Consider the following 21439-nt stretch of genomic DNA (forward strand, 5'->3'; position numbering starts at 1 on the left):
TTAACGTAACTTTTACGGACTATATATTGGACGTCAATTCATTCTTTTTTTTATTCAAGTTATTTCGGAGTCTCTGGTATTTTTTGTTTAGTAATGCTATATCGAAATTAGTTTACAAATTATACATAGTTGTGGTATTCCGTGTAACACCTATACAAAACATACTAAAATTCTTACCTGTCTGTTATTATAATTCCACAAAATAAAAACTCTATTCAATTCACAAACAAAAATCAGATGTTCTTTGGTTTGTCCGGTGATGAAATATCGGTATAAATTTAACTCTTTCCGCAAAATAACAAAGAAATCCTTCAATATCTCTAAGGCCTGCTCTTTCTGAACCTTGATACTAAAATAACATTGGAAAATGAGATATTCAGATCCTGTCTCAGGAATACGTCAGATCTGATAACAACCACAAGCGTGAATCTGGCGTCAAATCTTTAGCTGAGGAGATTGGTTATTATTTGTCACTCCTCTCTGACCTATAAAAAAGTCACGGTTAATATGAACTCAAACAAACACGGTTGTAATAATATTCAACCACTCGTATTCAACGTTACGCTTGATTAAATTAATAGATATATAGGTTCATAACTTCATCTTTGTATTGCGTATGTTATAGGTATTAAAATTGTCGGGCAATGAACCGTAAAGTCAGTGGAAGTTACAGGCCTCTAGCAAATATATGGGCCATAATCATCAACAAAATAACATAAAAAAAAAATAGTTGAATATAGAAAAACCTAAGTCATAGTCGGCCATTAATAGGGAATTTGTGGTTTGGGGGGGTCAAACTATGACGTCACTATGAAACAACAAAAAACAGGACTGATCACCCCAATCCTTTTTCAAGTTAGTGTGTCCATGATGTGCTAACGAATTTATTTTTAGATTATAATTCATAACTTCGTGATTGTTAAATTGCCCCCCCCGTTTTTCGAAGAAATGTGTTTTATTAAAAAGAGCTCGTCTAAGGCTTCGCAGACGTCCATTTGTCCGTACGTCTAACTTTTTTGAACACAAAAACCATCGCATTGGACTGATCAAACTTGGTGTAAATGTTCGTAAAGTGAATGTTTTAACTGACCGCGGTGTTGATCATTCTGTGCTTAGGCTAAACAGAGATTAGAAATTTATTCGAGACATTAGAAAAAGAGATCTTGGTGTTGTGAATATCTTGATTCGTGTCATGAGGAAAATGAAATGAACCGAGTTTAACGTCCTATTGTTCTGCTCCGACTAGGCTAATAAAGACGGACATACGCCATACAGTGTGCCATGAGGGAAATGTTGCCCGGACAGCGCTACTACGACCTACTTTATATCGAATTCCAACAGCCAAGGGATCTTTTACGTGCACATCAATGTACATGGCGGTTTGATGAAATGGTAACCAAATCAGTTTCTGCAGGTTTGGTATTCTATAATGCATCATTTACAGTCTGTTTTCAAAAGATTTCTCTGTCTCGTGTCCCCACCCCATAGATATCATATTTATATTTTTGAATTGGTGGTGGTGGGGGGGGGGGCATCAGTCTCACTGTTGGCTTGTTTTAATGATGAGGTGTTTAATATATAACCTTTGTGGGTAGTTAAATATTAATTATTTGGTTCACACATTCTATAGAAGTCAGTTCTCGTGCACTCAAATAATGAGTGACGGATTTACACATAAAAAGAGTTATAATTTGGCAAACATTTAATTCTGGGTTAACAACAAAATAACACGTCTGTCACTCCTGGAGGTAAGTTTCCACTGTCCATATAAGGGTTGTATTCGGCCCATTAGACTAATTAACCAATCATTATAATTAATTACTCCCCACTAATGAGAAGATAATCGTATTAACAGCGAAGATAGTAAGAAGAAAATACACAACGTGAAAAGGAAGCAAAGGCTAATTAAGATATGTAGTAAGATGAGAGTGCATGATGTGGCGACCGGATTAGGTGGCCAGCCTTCCACGTCTGATAAAAGACCCATGGTACTACAAAATGTCGCTGAGCTGAAAGAGTATTATCACTTCACTAGAGAAAATCAGCTTTGAATTTCAAAATAAATAGGTTGGGTAACAACGCTAAATCGATAAGGCTTCGAAAGAAGATGTGTTGTTATTCGTCAAATATTCTACAACAACAATATGTAACCTTGTAATCCAACGACTCACAGAATGCTATATAAATTTATTAAAACAGAAAAAAAATGATAACAAGTACTGACCAACAAACAGCATAGTGTTCTAACATCGAATCAATCTGATTAAAACACAGATCCTATTTCGTTTTGTTTTTATAGTTCAAAACTTCGTTTTACTTGTCTTTACTACACTAGGAATTCGTTCGTTTCTAGAGTTTTACGTCCACTTCCACCTAAGGTAATATCGCAGAAAAGCTACACTAGGATCTGGAAGAGTTCTTATATAACCCGCGTTCTGGCTGATGTGAGGTATTAGCCAATGAAACGGTCTGTCTGTGGGTATCCAACTAGAAACATCAACTTAATACAACAGCATCTCCCTTCTCTTCAAAACGAGCATTCAAATTAGCTATGACATTTAAAATAAATTTATAACAACTAGTTTGTGCATCACCCCTTTGCTTGAAGCCATCTCTGATCATTTGATCCTCAAAAATAAATGAGGCTTCACCAAACTGATCAAGGACAATGTCACTTGATATCAAGTTTTGAAATTTGGATAGATTAGATCCAGAACTTCCAGAAGCAATGTTTTTTAACTGATAAATGGAGGATTGAAGCAAAGGGTTTACATTGGAAAACATAATATCATTTTTTTGATAACATTTACTTAATCTACAAAGAACCGCTAACACACCAGAAAGAAAATATGTACAATAAAGGAATTTTACAGAAGTTATAGATTTAAGAAGACCAACAATTTTGGGGGTATTATCTTCCATTAAGACAGTTACTAAACTGGAGTAATTTTTTAAAACTGCTTGAACAGCCCCATCAAATGATAACCACCTTGTGCCTGAAATCTGTTTAAATCTTGTACCATTTTCAGACATTATGTTTTGAATATATTTTAGTTTGTTAAGATTTTTGGGTGAATTTTCAAAATACTTATATATACAATTTAAAATTTCCTGGTATTTAATAAGGTAAGTTACCTGATCCGCGGCACCACATGAACCAAGTGCCAGTCTATGTGCAATACAGTGAGTTCCCAAAATAAAAGGATTTAAGGCCTTCAACCTAGTAACAATACCACTCCAGCTTTTCGGCAAAGACACAATGTCTTTGCAGGGAGGCGTCCAAGGTTGGAAAGCCCCATTTCCCTTTTTAATAGATGGATGTATATGATTTGAAAGAGAAAAACAAAACGGAAAATCCCGAGGGACTTTCTCTACCAAGACCGGGATCGAACCCCAGACCTCCAGGTTAGTGAGGTCGTGCATTACTCACTGATTCGCCAAGGCTCCTTTAGAAATATGTAAAATATATTTATTTATCAGATATTTGGCATAACAACTACAGTAATTGTTCCAATTATATTTACAAATATTATTTGTAAATTTCCATTGGCCATACTTTGAATTTGTGCATAGACTTTTCTTGGAATGTCCCTATATATGTGAGATGCAGGAAACTAAATATGTAATTATGAAAGCCTGTCATACAAATCAATCCAAACAATATATTTTTATTTAAATCCAAATAGAGCAATTTATAATTAAGATATCTACCTAAATCAGTAATCAGGAAAACAGATAAACAAACAGTTTCCATACATGCTAAATCTGTAGAAGAAAGAAGAAAGAAAAAAATATTATTTTTATAAAAATTAAAGACAATAAAAGAAATCCCCGAAGCTAATATAATCATTATTTTGATCATCGTATTCAAATAATTTTACATGTTCACTCACCGTACTTAAGGAAAATTGAAGATAAACAACTATACACTCCATAAATAATTTTGTTAATATGAATAATTTTGTAAAAATAAATGATTATTCAGTCCACGCCTGTTAAAAAAATAATTCTAGAACAAAACTCCCAAAAATTTGTCATAGTGACTGATCAAGGGAATAGCTGATTGGGCTCAATTCAAGTTGCAGTCAAATATATTTTAATGATCTCTCTCCTCATAACCCTTTAAACATGGTGTTTACTGATTCCTGGTTACATTTAAGTTCTAAAAATAAAGATTGTTGTTTTAAATAAAAATGTTGAGATTTCCATAATTTGGCTAGATCAATCTTTTGTTTTTATAAGCTTGTTTTAAAGTATACTTACATGTAATAGCTCCAGGCATTTAAAGTAGATGTCAGATAGAATTAAAAAAAAAGTTAGTTAAAAATTGTAAACTCGTCTTAAAAGACATGTTGATAGTTTGAAAAATTAACCTCTAATGAGAAATAAGACAATAAGTAACCATAGATATACAATTAGAGTTGGGCGGATATAACGCAAGTCGATTATGACGTCATAATAGTCATAACGTCAAACAGTTCTATAATATTATTATACGGCTGAATTTTCCTGGAATGTAAATCCATACAATTTATTTTCACCGAGTTATTTGGGTGGAATCTGTACTCATTGTCGTTAATGTAGAAGAACCATTGACAGTTGTAATTTAATGGAGAGTGGGCGAAAAAGTCACTGTCCTGGCAAAATGATTTTCGCTAGCATTGCACACGTAGATGAACTTTAACAGTACGTTAGACTCAAAATGAACCAAGTACTTTTAGAATGATACTTTAAACACCACCCGTTTCAAGATGGTGGGCGGGGGGTGGGGCTATCACAACTGTTTATAAAAACAGTTATGAATATGTCCGGTCACACCCCTCCTCCCCGCCCCTCGCAATGCACGTGTAAGCACGAAACAGAATAATTACCACGTGTTAGTCACAGGAAAAACGAAGTTTTGTGTGTTGACGAAATTATAAATCCCAGTCATGTCAAGTCCACTTTTGTTTAATTTTAACAAAATTCAGGACTGAAATGTTAAGAAGATTAAATGAAAAGTATATTTGTTTAAAATTGCCATATTGACCTCGATGTTCGTGGACCGCGATGGTATTCTACTGTAGGTGACCCCAAAATGACGTCTTGAAATCAATATAACAACTTTGATGATTATGATTTCCGTAAGGGCAGATCGATTTGAACAAATTTTGGGACAAATTTTACTGTGTATGATCAGTGTAGAAGTATTAACGTCTATGAAGCCATCAGAAAAAAAGAATTATAACAATAATTGGTGGATACAAATCAGAGATTAACTAAACCCACTCGTCACTAGTCTGACTTAACTTTATTGCCAACTAGCTTGATGCTTAGCCACTAGTCTGACTTAACATTGCCAACTAGCTTGATGCTTCGCCCGAGGTCGATGATCTGCTTCCTCTCCCTTTTCTTGCACGCTTTCCCGCTAGCTGTTCGTTTCTGTGGTTTTACGCCCGGCATTGATTTTTGGGGGTTGTGATCTTGACCATCATAAATCATTTGATACCAGATGTGTGGGGATGGGCGCTGCGAAGCCGTGTGCTTAGGCCAGTTAAGGTCTTAATCCAGCCGCACCATAAGCCTTAATGAAACAACCAGCTTACATATAATATCCAAAGCTCTGTGGCGAGCCATTGCCGCCAGTTGCTCCATCAGTGATAGGCGTCTTTAGGGAAAAGTTAGAGCCAGTCAACGAAAATTAACATTAAAAAGGTCAATGGCGAAATATATGGTAGTCCGCATCAATGAAGTCGACATCATTGGTCTGCATCCATTCTAAAACGATTTGTCTCCCCTTCAGGATATTTTCCCACTCGGCAAACCTCAGCAGATTCCAGTACCCTACATCTAGCCTCGGATGTATGACGAAGTCCGCCATTGAAACTACTTTCAAGTTCCCGGATTACCAACGGGGTTGCCCATGACGAAGCCTTGTGAAGAATGTTTTATCATACAAATATTTCAAGTCTGAAGCTATTTTTCTTTCAAGTTTATCCGATTTTCTTCAAACAAGGACAACTTTGCACTGAAAATTCTACACACTTCTTTTTAAAAGTGGCAAGTTTTCCTCATAAGTAAAAAGGTGTCGCATCGCAATTACATATCACTTACCGTCATACAGCCGAGGCAAGATGTAGAGAAACGGAATCCATCAAGGTTTGCCAAGTGGATATTTTCCCTGAAACATCAGTACGCCGTACGTAACTAACGTACGAAAATTAAATGGTAGCTGGCTTTTTTTTCGCACGTATACAGTGAATGGCCATTTTGCTCAGTAATCCCAGCCAGAATTTGGCTATTTTTTAAAAATTGCGTTAAAGTTTTAAATTTTTGTTTAGAACTGAAATAAATTAACATTTAGTCAATCCCCACGCTAAAAACATTTACAGAATTGATTGTGTATATCTGAAATAGACACGACCGAAGCACAAAATAGTGCCAATATGCCGACGTCAAATCTAGAGTTGTAGATGATGTTATTTTTGTGAAAAATCATTGGAAGAAGCGATAAGACGTTCTGTACGGATTATACAATCCTAAAGGCTGCAAGAAGGCTATTGTTTACAATGTAACATTATGTCTTGTAATGTTGATAATGATCATAATGATGGTGTTTACATTTGTTTGTTGATGTGACCTCATGGCCTGTGACGTTTAGATAACGTCATATGGATATCATGGCTATTCACTGTGTCAGAGTCATTTCTCTGCAGGTAGGGTGAGTCTGTCGTTCAGATTGATCAGTACGCCTGCGTAAATGTACCGGATATTGCAGTAACATGTGGTAATTTCTGTCAACTGAGTAGTTATGCTTGAAAGTCTTCGATATATTTTATTTACCTGATCACAGTTAAATTTTTTAAACAGTTTAGGGATGGCTTCGCCAGACAAAGATGAAGTTAAGATAGATGGCAGTATGCTAGAAGGGGTATGAAACGGTCTATTCATCGTGTGATCCTGACGACAGTCTACTTTTATTTTGTTTACTTATACCAGCCATGTTATATATGGATGGATGGATGGATGGATGGATGGTCGCTTTTTAGGGGTGGGGGGGGGGGGGCGTTTGTGCTAGCCGGGGGGGGGGGGGGTATGAATGGCGCCTAAATTGGCGAGTTCCCATAGCCAGAAGCGTTATAAATCCCTGACATAGCTAAATTAAATTGATTAAACTTATGCATTACAACTTATAAGCCACTACTTTAGTACTAGTAGGCCTACTTACAAGTTTACAACCCAGTCCTGACTGGACTTAATTAAATCTCCCCTTACCAGTCCACTCAGCCTGTACGTTGAGTAATTGATTTGTTGTTGAAAGTGTTAAAGGAGCTAAATCGCTAACATTTGGGACCTAGAAATTGACAAAAGTGGGTCGCAACGCATATAATACTGTAATATGAATGTATATAAACTGATTTACATTCAATAGTTTCCGTTTTACTCCAATTTCAAATCAGTTATGTTTGGCGAAATAAGCCAGCAGTCTGAAGCGAGTGCAAATTTCTAGCGTCTGGTTATTCCAGTCTACATACGCCGTTTGATTTGGTGCAAGGTGTCTAGCCTCGTCCCTCAAGTCTCTTGATACAACTGGGGCTGAAGCGCATTATGGTACACGATTCGTGTACCAATGGTAAAATGTTTATTTTGTCTTAAATATTGGATATCAGAGGCCCATCTTTTCCTGGTAGGATCACAACATGAATGTTGATTTAATTTGACAAATAATTCGTGTTTTCAATGTTGAAGATTTGGGATGATATTGAGTTAGAGACTTAGCTGCTTTAATCTTCTCTGTCAATTTCACTGTCCACTTTTACTTTAATATGTTCATAAGATCCAAGACATTGACATTGTCGGAAACATGGCCTGTGGGACTGTGTGGCTGCGACTTTGTCAGCTCACAGGGTGGGACAAATATTTTTCATTTGGAATGTATTAATATTAATAGTTTATAATTCACACATAATTGCAGGGTGGACAGATTTTACGGAATGCTGCTGCTTTAAGTTGTTTATTAAGTTGTCCAATATCAGTGAATAAAATAAGAGCTGGGCGTAGTAATCCTGGCTTGAGGTAAGTTTGAGTAATTACCATAGTTTTCTATAAATCTATATGGATCTGTGACTTTTGAATCTTTCATGTAATGTCTTTACATGGCAGAGTTTTAATGAAAATGAAATTGCTTATCAAAATAACAATTTGCTCGAGTGGTACAAATTAGAAAAAGTCCATTTATTGACTACTTCAAGTAGTGATATCAAATACCCAATATAATGGCAAAAATGTACCCCCTGAACTGAATTACAACTGCTTTTGGTGCAATTAATTTTCAGGCCTCAACATTTATCAGGATTACAATTAATGGCTGAAATTTGTAGTGGTAAATTAAATGGTGGAAGAGTACAGTCAACAGAAATATCATTTAAACCAGGAAAAGTGAAGGGAGGCAATTATTTGGCTGATACTAAAACTGCTGGGTAAGGTGTTTGTTCTATAGCTTGTAAATAAGCCTACAACATTACAAGTAACTCAACAACTCATTTATGAAATGGTTATCTTTTTTTTGTATTTTTTTTTTTTTGTACCACTACCCATTCTATTAAATAGTATTTGTGAAATTAGTAACTAGTCTAGCTGTTATACTGTTGCTCTAAATGCAAAAAGTGTGACCTTTAAAGTTATGGAAATGTTATACTTAATTGAACATTAATGTAATATAATAATTGGGAAACTGTTTAAATAAATATTAACTTTAAAAAAAAAGGACCATCTTGGAAATTTTAACATAAAAACTATATATGCATAATTTTAGCGCTATAGAATCGTTGCGAATTACAATATTGGGAAAGTTAAATCTTTAATAGGAACATCAGTCCAAAATATTTCAGTTCTGTTCAGTATGTACAAAGATATAAGAAATTGCTAATTTAACAAGATGCCACCATCTTTATTTGCTGTGAACCAAATTGATGGGCCTGTTTTAAGTCTGATTGAATCCAAACAGGAGATACTATAGCATTGGTATTTTCTTAATTTTAATTTAAAAATGTTTAATAATCAATTAGCATGGATTAAGCTGTGAAAAATTTTGACATTTTCCGAAAAATGCAAATCATGCATGGTTATTTTAGTTGAGTTGATCGCTCTTCTTTATTCATTAATTGAATTCAGACTTATAATTTAGTGATATTTATATTTCAGGAGTATATGTTTATTACTACAAGCAGCACTGCCATGTTTGTTGTATAGTGATAGTCCTAGTTCTTTAACATTACGAGGTGGCACCAATGCTGACATGGCACCCCCAATAGATTTCTTTAATCTGGTAAGTTTTAAATTCTTCAAGTATCAATATTATTATCAATCCATATAACTATACCATACCCAATCTTTGTATAGTATTATACCACCAACTTTCAGCTTATTGTATCCGAAAATCTCTTATGTTTTCCCTAACGAGGTTAAACCACAGTTAACATGACTAATGACTCCAAATTATTCTGTCCAGCATAGACTCATTGTCCCATAAAGTCTTGATCTTTGACTGTCTCAGTACATGTTTTCACTCCCATATATTCAACAAAACATGTGGTCTTATAGGTATGTTGTCAAATCCATTGGTCTTATCAGTTCATCCATTATCTCTTGCAGACACTCTACTACAGGTCCAAATTTTTCAGTTGCAAATTTCCAAGTAATCTCTTCCTTTATATTTTATTATTTTGGAAGTGAATGTTATACAGGAAGTGTTCTTGTTAGAAATTTTTCAAACCTGATTGTGTAGTAGAGTTCTGTCCTTATTACCTTAGTTGGTGCAGAAAAGTATGATGTTAAATCCCATATCATTGCATTAGGAGAGGATGACAGCATTTTTTAATTTTCAAGCCCCAGTCTGTGTTTGTATCAAAAATCAAAGGTACCATATCAACAAATCCTTATCTCTACTTCTGTGGACAGATTGTAGGGTTTTTTTTTTTCATGTTTGTTTTTTTTTTAGGTTTTTGGACCTATGACAGCACAGTTAGGAGTACAGTTTGATTTCCAAATTAAAAGAAGGTATGATCAATGCAGAATTTATAAAATAGAGTTGTTTCCCTTTATATCTTCCCATTGTGAAGATTTCCATGGACTTTAAAAGATAAATCATTCCAAAAGTTGTTCAAAATATTTTCCCTTCTGTGTTGTCAAATATGTGGCCTCTTAACACTTTTATCACAATGAAATGAAAATTACATTTATACATAATAATATAAATTCATACATAAAACAGTTTGCTAAATGGTTTATTTTATTGTTATCTTTCTTTTTTAACAGAGGTTTCTTCCCAAAGGGTGGAGGAGAAGTAAGAGTAGATATTCAAGCTGTAAAATGTTTAAATAGTATAAAATTATTAGAAAGAGGAGATATAAAACTTATTACTATACATTCTTTTGTTGCGGGAAATTTACCTCTTAAAGTAAGTTTAAATATGTAAGATCAAATCTTTGTTCCCATGGACTGAATGTATGAGATAGGGGCTGTAGATTATGAACCAGAACTTTGATCCCAGTATTAGCTGAGAAAGTACCTTAAGGTTTTTCCAGCATGTCAAGGAACAGTGTCTAGTTGTTCACATGGGACTGAAAAGTGAGGTCCTGTATACACATAAAAGACCCCTTGACAGTTAGTATTCAAAATCGGATGTAGCGTGTGATTATTTATGGCTGCCACTTTTAACTATACAAATAACTAACATCTTTAAAAACAATCTAAATAATAGACTGAATGAATCACAGGAAATTGTTCTGTTCATAATATTGATATTATATATTACAATAGGGTACGAAAGAATACTTTGGAATTATTTCATGTTGCAGTCAATTCATAGTTTGCCATGGACTTAACAATGATTTCTTGTATTATATTTGCAGGTAGCCCAGATAATGGCTGATTATGCTGAGAAGAAAATAAAAGAGTTTTATCGAGATGTTGATATAAAACAAGATGTTATTAAAGAACCAGAACATGGAGCTGTGGGATCTGGTTGTGGTATCATGTAAGTTATAGTCTGACAGATTCCTAGATATAAATTGAAGTCTAAAAAAAAAACCCCAAACTAGTAAGAATTTACATAAAATATGACCGATTTCTGGTTTATGTAATATAATAAAATACTAAGTTGTTTATCAGAGGTATGGTTAAAACAATAAAATTAATATTCATTGGTGATTGTAAAGTTATTATCAGACTAATAGCAGCTGAATTGTCAATAATACTAGAAGGTGATTGGCTGAGAATGGTAATTTAAAAAAAATAAAACAGAAATCCGGGTGAAGTCAAGTATTAGATTAGAGCTTATATTCCTTTAAAGGCACCATTATATAATGAAAGATATTTTACCAATTTTTGTTTAATATATTTTCTGTTTTACTTATTTTTACAGGGTAGTAGCAGAAACCACAAATGGTTGTTTACTATCTGGTTCTGGGCTGGGTAAAAAGGGTAAGTAAGATTTAAAGAGGAACTATCACTGTTGCGATATAAATATATAGATATAGTAAAATTCAAAAAAAAAATATCACTAGGCTGTAAAGACCTTCAAAGTGCTAATGCCTCTTTCAAAACAGATTTTAATTGTTGAGGAGAAAAAGACATCAATCAGCGATCCCATCACACGATTTGCATTGAATTAACATTGTATAATCCGCCCTTAATCCATCGGTATTCACCTAAAAAGATTGACAAGCAATCACCAATCAATTATCGGTAAGATTAATACTGTTGTTGGTCTTTGTTGATTACCTTGATTATCAACAGAATGACGCACGAGTGGTTTTAACATCAAAGCATTTAAACCTTGAGCACACCTCAGCCAATTCTACGAATCTAGGGTACCGGATTGCCGAAGATCCTTAAAAATCAATGGCGAAAGTGCGGGTTTTGATCATTGATCTCGGTACCATTGAAGAATTCCACATGCACATTCCATCTGTTATTGAAGGGTATTCTCCTGAAAACATTTTTAATTGTGATGAAACCAGTTTGTTTTTAGAGCTTTTTAATTAGGATCTCCTGTCTGAAAAGTTTGAAACTTTTAATATATTTTTTTAATTAGAAGATCTTGTCTGGAAAGTTAAAAAATTCTTTAGGATTACGCATAAATTTGAAGGTATCATAGGCCCCGTCACCTATTAAATATTTGTATATCTAGTGTAATATACTGTATCTATAGGTGTACCAGCAGAGAAAGTTGGTACTGTAGCTGGTCAGATGTTAGTAGACAATTTACAGCATGGAGGATGTGTAGATGATTATTTACAAGATCAGGTAATAAGATATCATTACATGGAGAATAAGGAATGAATTAACAAAGGCTTTTAATTAAAATAGGAAATAAATTAATCACTTCTATGTGCCAGCATAATATACTGTTAGTCCCAAAATGATCTATTTGTGTTGAATTTTTATTCCCCCCCACCCCCCCGTCAATTTATTTAGGATTTGTAATTGCTTATATTTTATTATAATTCACACAGGGCCCAATTTGCCAAAGCCCAAATTTGCGGAGGTGCCCAATTTGCCCAGGGCCCAAATTTGATGGCCTAAAACATTCATGGTTTCATGCTGGTTAATTTGATACCACATAATGTGGAGGTGGAGCTCGGTGATGAAGCATTATTCACCCGTGCCCAGCTCCAATTTGGTAGAGGCCCAAGTTCGATGGCCAAAAATATTCACTGGGTCTTGCTGGTTAATTTGATATCACATAATTTTATTTTATTTATGTAGATTTATATTTTTATTTTTAGTTGATATTATTAATGGCATTAGCTAAAGGTAAATCTGAAGTATTGTGTGGTCCTGTAAGTTTACATACACAAACAGCTATACATGTTGCTCAGTTACTATCTCAGGTATTGTTATATTACATTTACTACATCAACTAATAAAAATAATGTTCATTTAAAGATATATATACAGAGTTATTTCTCTTGAATACACAAATATTCAGTTAATATTTTATATAGAATGCAAGGTTTTATACTGGGAAAGTAAAATGATATTATGATTAAATTACCAATACGTACACATTCAACATGCCCTCAGTTCAGCATAGTGAAAGGACCAATGATCTACTGAACATATGCAGATGATTGACCTTCCTTCTGTTGTGAATCGTAATCATATGTGTAAACTTGACCCTGTCTAAAGGATAATATATAAAAGTTTCAGTGTTTTGATCTTTTGCTCTAATACACCCACATGTATATTGTTGTCGCTCCTGTATTCCGTTGGTCCAAATATTGTTTGTGGACACTCTACAAGTCACAATTTTTATCTGATTTTGATGAAACTTGAAATATAGGTTCTTTTCGATATTGGCATGTATCGGACCATAACTTTGTGGATTATGGACCCTGATTTTGCTCTAAATGTATACATAAAGTGATTTTTATACACCCACTTGTATATTGTCGTCGCTCCTGTATTCCCTTGGTCCAAATATTGTTTGTGGACACTCTACAGGTCACAATTTTTATTCGTTTTTGATGAAACTTGAAATATAGGTTCCTTTCGATATTGGTATGTATCGTTCCATAACTTTGTGGATTATGGCACCTGATTGTATATGGACGTATCTTGCATTGCAACTGCTAGTTTATTATTCCATCCTTTTCCTCAGAAAATCAGCCAATCAATCCGTAGAACATTGGGCATGTAAAATGTGGTCCTAGTGTCTGGTGTACTTATTATTTCAAGAACATTTCTTACCATTACATATTTTTTTAAATTGAATATCTATTTTTTTTTTTATTTACAGGCTAAATTTAATATAAAGAAAATTAGTGAAACAACAAATATGATAGAATGTGAAGGAATAGGATTAGAAAACCAGTGATATATACTTTCTGAATACTGTAGTGCTGAGCAATAGGCTCCCTAAGTGTTCTTTAATAATGGGGATAATGTCAACTTAATGGTGACATACCAGTACATGTAAGACTGAGTTGCCCTATGTCATCAGTGCTGAGATAATTTATTGCTTATTTGTCATGTTTCTTTAAGACTATCAATATGCTGTATACACAAACAGCTCAAGGTCAAGAAATAATCCATTTGGTAGAAAAATATAGTTACAGGGAAATAAATATGATATTTAAGATGTTATTAATGACATTTCTATATTCGGAATTTCTTGTAGATGCAGTAGGTATTGTCGTATTGTCGTCAAGTTAAAACTAAAATTGTTTTAATAAGGTTGTTATTTAAAACTTTTCTATGCTGTAGGATATTAATTAATCATTTGTTTTTTTAAAACATTTGAATTCTGTATTTACAATTATTGTACTTAATTAGCATGAATTTACCATTTGTTATTATATATTTATTTACCATGACTTTTTAATTCCTCGGCTGGGATGCCGAAGGCAACCTGAAGGGAGGTTCGGGGTGTTATCCTGCCTAGCAAATGATGAAAATTTGAGTCAATTTCCTGGCTTTTTCTGTCATTGCTGGGAGGTAATGAACTAGTGGATCAGAAATGGGAAGAAGCTAGAGATCTGCCTGTCAATTCTTCCTTTTTTGTGAGAGTTAGTATAAGACCACTATACGGAGCTGTTAATATTTAGGGACTGGACCTAGGAGGAGGAGAGGGGTGCTGTCACCGTGGTGCTACGCTGCTGTAAACAGAGATAAACAATTTGATTTGGCGATGCTTTGGAGCATAATAACTTTGATTCTAATTCAATGGGACTGATGAAACTAGGAGTGTAGTTTCATTACATCAATACCTTGGCCAAAATCAATAATGCAAATTTTCTACGATTAAATTACTGGATGCTTTAGAAAAAGATAAATGTGCAATTGTCATCTATTTATTTTAGGATTACGGTGGGTGACATCAGCCTTACTTGTTGTTGCATTCATAAGCCAATATTATTGTTCGAATTGCCAATTTCCTGGCGAGCGTAGTGTGCCATTTATTGGCCTAAAATAAAACTGTGCTATAAATGTTGCTCAAATAACTATGATAAAATTAACAGTTTTGTAAATGTATTAAAGTAGATCTAATAAAATACAACTTCTTGACACATTAAGTGGGTTAATGTCCATTATTTAAATTTAACAAAAATAATGAATTTAAAGGTCTTCTTTAGATAGTTATCTACATGATGCAAGGTTTGCCGAATGGTTTGTGTGTGTGCGCTGTATCATAAGGTCTGTCATTCAGTCAGCTGGCTTGGTTTTGATTCCCCATTTGTAGGTGACAAGGAGTATGGTCGCCTGTCCAACCTCGTAGGTTTTCTCTGGGTCCTTCGGTTTCCTCCCACTGCTAAAGACCCCGACTTGCAAGGAAATTATTGAAATAGAGTTGAAACTATGTGTTAGTCCCAAAATAACCTAGTTTGTGTCGAGTGGACATTAAGCCCCATTTCTCTCTCTCTCTTTAGATTCCATTCTGACCTCAATATTCAAGGATAGAAAAATGTTATTCTGCTGTAACTGACTGACTTTCTAAGACAGAAAAATGTTATGTCATGAAATAAGTAGAAGGTAATGAGAATTTGAGCTGACCATCATTTTAGAGCAATTGGAATCCCTTGCAAACTACAATATTGTGAAAGATTAATCCCTAATAGCAATAACAATCCAAAAATTTGATTCAATTTGGTATATACAAAGTTATGTTGAATTAAAATTCCATCGATCTATGTTGCTTGCTATGTATTAAGCCTGCCACCATTTTGTTGAGCAGAATTGATAGGCCTTTTTTAAATCTGATTGAATCCAAGTAGAGAGGTCTGAGTAGATATTACTGAAGATTAAGCTGAATAAAATTTGATATTTTAGTGAAAAATCCAAATCAGGTATTGTTACTTTAAAAAAAAACAAGGACTAAAAAGAAATAAAGACAAGTATGGCAACATTAACCCTTGTCTTGACAAAGTTACCTATAGCTAGAGGGTAGGTAATCTACAAATGTCATGTGCATGTTATATAACCCAGGTTTTTCATGTCAAGATAATTAATGCTGATATGGGTTGGTAGGTGCATGAAAAAAAAATATATCTTTCACTTCATCTTTATGACATAACAGTGAGCCAAGTCATGTAATTCTTTAAAACAATCGGTTTATGATACAATATGAATAATCAATTGTTGTATATTTAAGTAAAGAAATGGGTTTGTGCTCCATCAAGAAAAACAGAAGAGTCTGAGACTGTGTTAATTCCTATATGAAATTAGATATGAATCTTGAGAAACAGTTTTATGTGTAAAACTATAAAGTTGTCCTCAGTAGTATAATCTTGGGTATTCAGCAAAAAATATAACCTCCTGTATTATTTGAATTTACAATTTTTACTATTTAATATATTTTAATTCTGACTCCTCTTACATAAAGATATTTTAAATTTGAATCTAGTTTTTGAAACCATTATTATCATAAGATACAAATTAGTATTGTTTATGAAAATATGTAAGGCATTCATTATACTTGACTTTTATTTTAATTTGAGACAAGAAATGTAGTAGCAGTTTTCTAAAAACAACTTCTGGTTTAAAATATTTTAAATAAATAAACTGTTAATGGATTTTTGTAATCGGTGAACAAATGATATGGGGATGGGGTCATCTTTTAGTTCAGACTAAATTATAATCTATCCACCAACTATGTACACTCATTAAAGCGCAATAGTTACACTAGTTTCTCACAGATGAAAGTCAGAGTGCAGGTTTGTGAGCCTTCGGCAAATCTTTCATATTAATTTTGATTAACTGTTTATTTTAAAGTATAGATCATGCATGCTTCGGGCTTTTCTTGGTAATAAACTTGAAGGTATGATATTTATGTCTTTCAACTCCCATTGTCTTTATGCCTAAAGCCGGGGTTTTGTCGATCTTAGAACTGACATTAACTGGTTTCAACTGACTTCTACTGAAAATGGGTCCACCTTAAAGCAACGACGATAGTTCCAGTCGGTTGAAGCCAATCATTCAATTTGGACTGCTCATAAATTTTCGATGAACATGTGATCAGAAAATTCAAAATATGAATGTATATAAGTTTATATACACTAGTATTACATTAGTATGTGCTTTTTCGCCCATATTTACGTATGTGCTTTTTCGCCCATATTTACGTATATTTTAGGTTCCAAAGAATCGAAATTTGCCTTCTTTAAAACTACTAAACATCCACTCGGTACATCTATGAATGAATGAATGAATGGGGTTTAATATCCTACTTTTCTGCACCAACTAGGCGTACGCCATAGAATGGGTGTGCTATGGGGGATATTTTGCCCGTACAGCATAATTAAATTCCAACTGCCAGGATTTTTTTTACATCCACGCTGTGTACACTGTGCCTCAGTTATTTCATGGGCCTTATAATATAAGGTCCATGGGATGACTGGAGTAATCCGTACAATCGAAACAACAAGACCCATTCCTTGGCAGCCCTTCCATCCTGCACCACTTTCCACTATCAATGGGAAACCACGCTGGGAACCACCCTCTATGAATAAAGCCCCTAAAGAGAATTTTGAAAATGACCTGACCAATTTGCAATCCTGTAGAATATTTTGTGTAGTTTTCTATAGAAATTCTATAAAAACAATTTACGGTTACATTTTCACGTGGACGTGCCGGCAATTAGGCCTATAAGGCGTCGCTCTTCTAGCTCGGTCCGTTCATATTTTGTTTGTGAACACTTACAGGTCACAATTGTTATTCGATTTTGATGAAACTTAATGTATATGTATTTTTACCAAAACCAACTTGAATGAATTAATATAAAAGTAAACTCTTGTTTAAAAACAATTACGTATTTTTGTAATGGTTACAAATAGGTTTTATTCCACTTTGTTTTTAAAAGAATTTCTGTCCCTAGAAATTATGTCCATCCTGTAACAGAGTATTAAATTATAAAATAATAAATGACCCCTTTTGTTGACGAATGATGTCCCCTTTGTTGACCCCTTTGTTGACGAATGATGTTCCCTTTGTTGACGAATGATGTAATTTCCTGTGTTAGTTTCCCCCCCCCACCCAATATTTTATAAATATGATATTTAAGATGTTATTAATGACATTTCTATATTCGGAATTTCTTGTAGATGCAGTAGGTATTGTCGTCAAGTTAAAACTAAAATTGTTTTAATAAGGTTGTTATTTAAAACTTTTCTATGCTGTAGGATATTAATTAATCATTTGTTTTTTAAAACTGAATTCTGTATTTACAATTATTGTACTTATTAGCATGAATTTACCATTTGTTAGTATTTGTTTATTTACCATGACTTTTTAATTCCTCGGCTGGGATGCCGAAGGCAACCTGAAGGGAGGTTCGGGGTGTTATCCTGCCTAGCAAATGATGAAAATTTGAGTCAATTTCCTGGCTTTTTCTGTCATTGCTGGGAGCTAATGAACTAGTGGATCAGAAATGGGAAGAAGCTATAGATCTGCCTGTCAATTCTTCCTTTTTTGTGAGAGTTAGTATAAGACCACTATACGGAGCTGTTAATATTTAGGGACTGGACCTAGTAGGAGGAGAGGGGTGCTGTCACCGTGGTGCTACGCTGCTGTAAACAGAGATAAACAATTTGATTTGGCGATGCTTTGGAGCATAATAACTTTGATTCTAATTCAATGGGACTGATGAAACTAGGAGTGTAGTTTCATTACATCAATACCTTGGCCAAAATCTAATTGAATGAGACTGATTAAATTACTGGATGCTTTAGAAAAAGATAAATGTGCAATTGTCATCTATTTATTTTAGGATTACGGTGGGTGACATCAGCCTTACTTGTTGTTGCATTCATAAGCCAATATTATTGTTCGAATTGCCAATTTCCTGGCGAGCGTAGTGTGCCATTTATTGGCCTAAAATAAAACTGTGCTATAAATGTTGCTCAAATAACTATGATAAAATTAACAGTTTTGTAAATGTATTAAAGTAGATCTAATAAAATACAACTTCTTGACACATTAAGTGGGTTAATGTCCATTATTTAAATTTAACAAAAATAATGAATTTAAAGGTCTTCTTTAGATAGTTATCTACATGATGCAAGGTTTGCCGAATGGTTTGTGTGTGTGCGCTGTATCATAAGGTCTGTCATTCAGTCAGCTGGCTTGGTTTTGATTCCCCATTTGTACGTGACAAGGAGTATGGTCGCCTGTCCAACCTCGTAGGTTTTCTCTGGGTCCTTAGTTTTCCTCCCACTGCTAAAGACCCTGACTTGCAAGGAAATTATTGAAATAGAGTTGAAACTATGTGTTAGTCCCAAAATAACCTAGTTTGTGTCGAGTGGACATTAAGCCCCATTTCTCTCTCTCTCTTTAGATTCCATTCTGACCTCAATATTCAAGGATAGAAAAATGTTATTCTGCTGTAACTGACTGACTTTCTAAGACAGAAAAATGTTATGTCATGAAATAAGTAGAAGGTAATGAGAATTTGAGCTGACCATCATTTTAGAGCAATTGGAATCCCTTGCAAACTACAATATTGTGAAAGATTAATCCCTAATAGCAATAACAATCCAAAAATTTGATTCAATTTGGTATATACAAAGTTATGTTGAATTAAAATTCAATCGATCTATGTTGCTTGCTATGTATTAAGCCTGCCACCATTTTGTTGAGCAGAATTGATAGGCCTTTTTTAAATCTGATTGAATCCAAGTAGAGAGGTCTGAGTAGATATTACTGAAGATTAAGCTGAATAAAATTTGATATTTTAGTGAAAAATCCAAATCAGGTATTGTTACATTAAAAAAAACAAGGACTAAAAAGAAATAAAGACAAGTATGGCAACATTAACCCTTATCTTGACAAAGTTACCTATAGCTAGAGGGTAGGTAATCTACAAATGTCATGTGCATGATATATAACCCAGGTTTTTCATGTCAAGATAATTAATGCTGATATGGGTTGGTAGGTGCATGAAAAAAAAATATATCTTTCACTTCATCTTTATGACATAACAGTGAGCCAATTCATGTAATTCTTTAAAACAATCGGTTTATGATACAATATGAATAATCAATTGTTGTATATTTAAGTAAAGAAATGGGTTTGTGCTCCGTCAAGAAAAACAGAAGAGTCTGAGACTGTGTTAATTCCTATATGAAATTAGATATGAATCTTGAGAAACAGTTTTATGTGTAAAACTATAAAGTTGTCCTCAGTAGTATAATCTTGGGTATTCAGTCTGTGAACTGAAACCTGGCTTCACATATTATTTTGAATAGATGATTAATTTATACAATCAGCAAAAATATAACCTCCTGTATTATTTGAATTTACAATTTTTAATATTTAATATATTTTAATTCTGACTCCTCTTACATAAAGATATTTTAAATTTGAATCTAGTTTTTGAAACCATTATTATAAGATACAAATTAGTATTGTTTATGAAAATATGTAAGGCATTCATTATACTTGACTTTTATTTTAATTTGAGACAAGAAATGTAGTAGCAGTTTTCTAAAAACAACTTCTGGTTTAAAATATTTTAAATAAATAAACTGTTAATGGATTTTTGTAATCGGTGAACAAATTATAATGTATCCACCAACTGTGTACACTCATTAAAGCGCAATAGTTACACAAGTTTCTCACAGATGAAAGTCACAGTGCAGGTTTGTGAGCCTTCGGCAAATCTTTCATATTAATTTTGATTAACTGTTTATTTTAAAGTATAGATCATGCATGCTTCGGGCTTTTCTTGGTAATAAACTTGAAGGTATGATATTTATGTCTTTCAACTCCCATTGTCTTTATGCCTAAAGCCGGGGTTTTGTCGATCTTAGAACTGACATTAACTGGTTTCAACTGACTTCTACTGAAAATGGGTCCACCTTAAAGCAACGACGATAGTTCCAGTCGGTTGAAGTCAATCATTCAATTTGGACTGCTCATAAATTTTCGATGAACATGTGATCAGAAAATTCAAAATATGAATGTATATAAGTTTATATACACTAGTATTACATTAGTATGTGCTTTTTCGCCCATATTTACGTATATTTTAGGTTCCAAAGAATCGAAATTTGCCTTCTTTAAAACTACTAAACATCCACTCGGTACATCTATGAATGAATGAATGAATGGGGTTTAATATCCTACTTTTCTGCACCAACTAGGCGTACGCCATAGAATGGGTGTGCTATGGGGGATATTTTGCCCGTACAGCATAATTAAATTCCAACTGCCAGGATTTTTTTTACACTGTGCCTCTGTGCCTCTGTGTACACTGTACCTCAGTTATTTCATGGGCCTTATAATATAAGGTCCATGGGATGACTGGGGTAATCCGTACAATCGAAACAACAAGACCCATTCCTTGTCAGCCCTTCCATCCTGCACCACTTTCCACTATCAATGGGAAACCACGCTGGGAACCACCCTCTATGAATAAAGCCCCTAAAGAGAATTTTGAAAATGACCTGACCAATTTGCA

The 21439-nt window shown here is 33.9% G+C and overlaps 1 protein-coding gene across 1 annotated transcript; it reads left to right on the top strand.

Annotated features, from left to right (window-relative positions):
• Positions 1-6751: 6751 nt before the first annotated feature.
• LOC126819272 (RNA 3'-terminal phosphate cyclase) lies at positions 6752-18961 on the top strand. The gene is made up of 11 exons (XM_050547223.1): positions 6752-6910; positions 7955-8055; positions 8316-8459; positions 9184-9307; positions 9980-10038; positions 10297-10438; positions 10893-11017; positions 11405-11463; positions 12194-12288; positions 12771-12875; positions 13784-18961. Exons 1-11 carry the CDS (start codon positions 6857-6859, stop codon positions 13859-13861), a joined length of 1086 nt encoding a protein of 361 aa, XP_050403180.1. The 5' UTR covers positions 6752-6856; the 3' UTR covers positions 13862-18961.
• Positions 18962-21439: the final 2478 nt, after the last annotated feature.

The sequence above is a fragment of the Patella vulgata genome, chromosome 4, assembly GCF_932274485.2.
Source record: "Patella vulgata chromosome 4, xgPatVulg1.2, whole genome shotgun sequence".
In the NCBI taxonomy this organism is placed as follows: Eukaryota; Metazoa; Mollusca; class Gastropoda; family Patellidae; genus Patella; species Patella vulgata.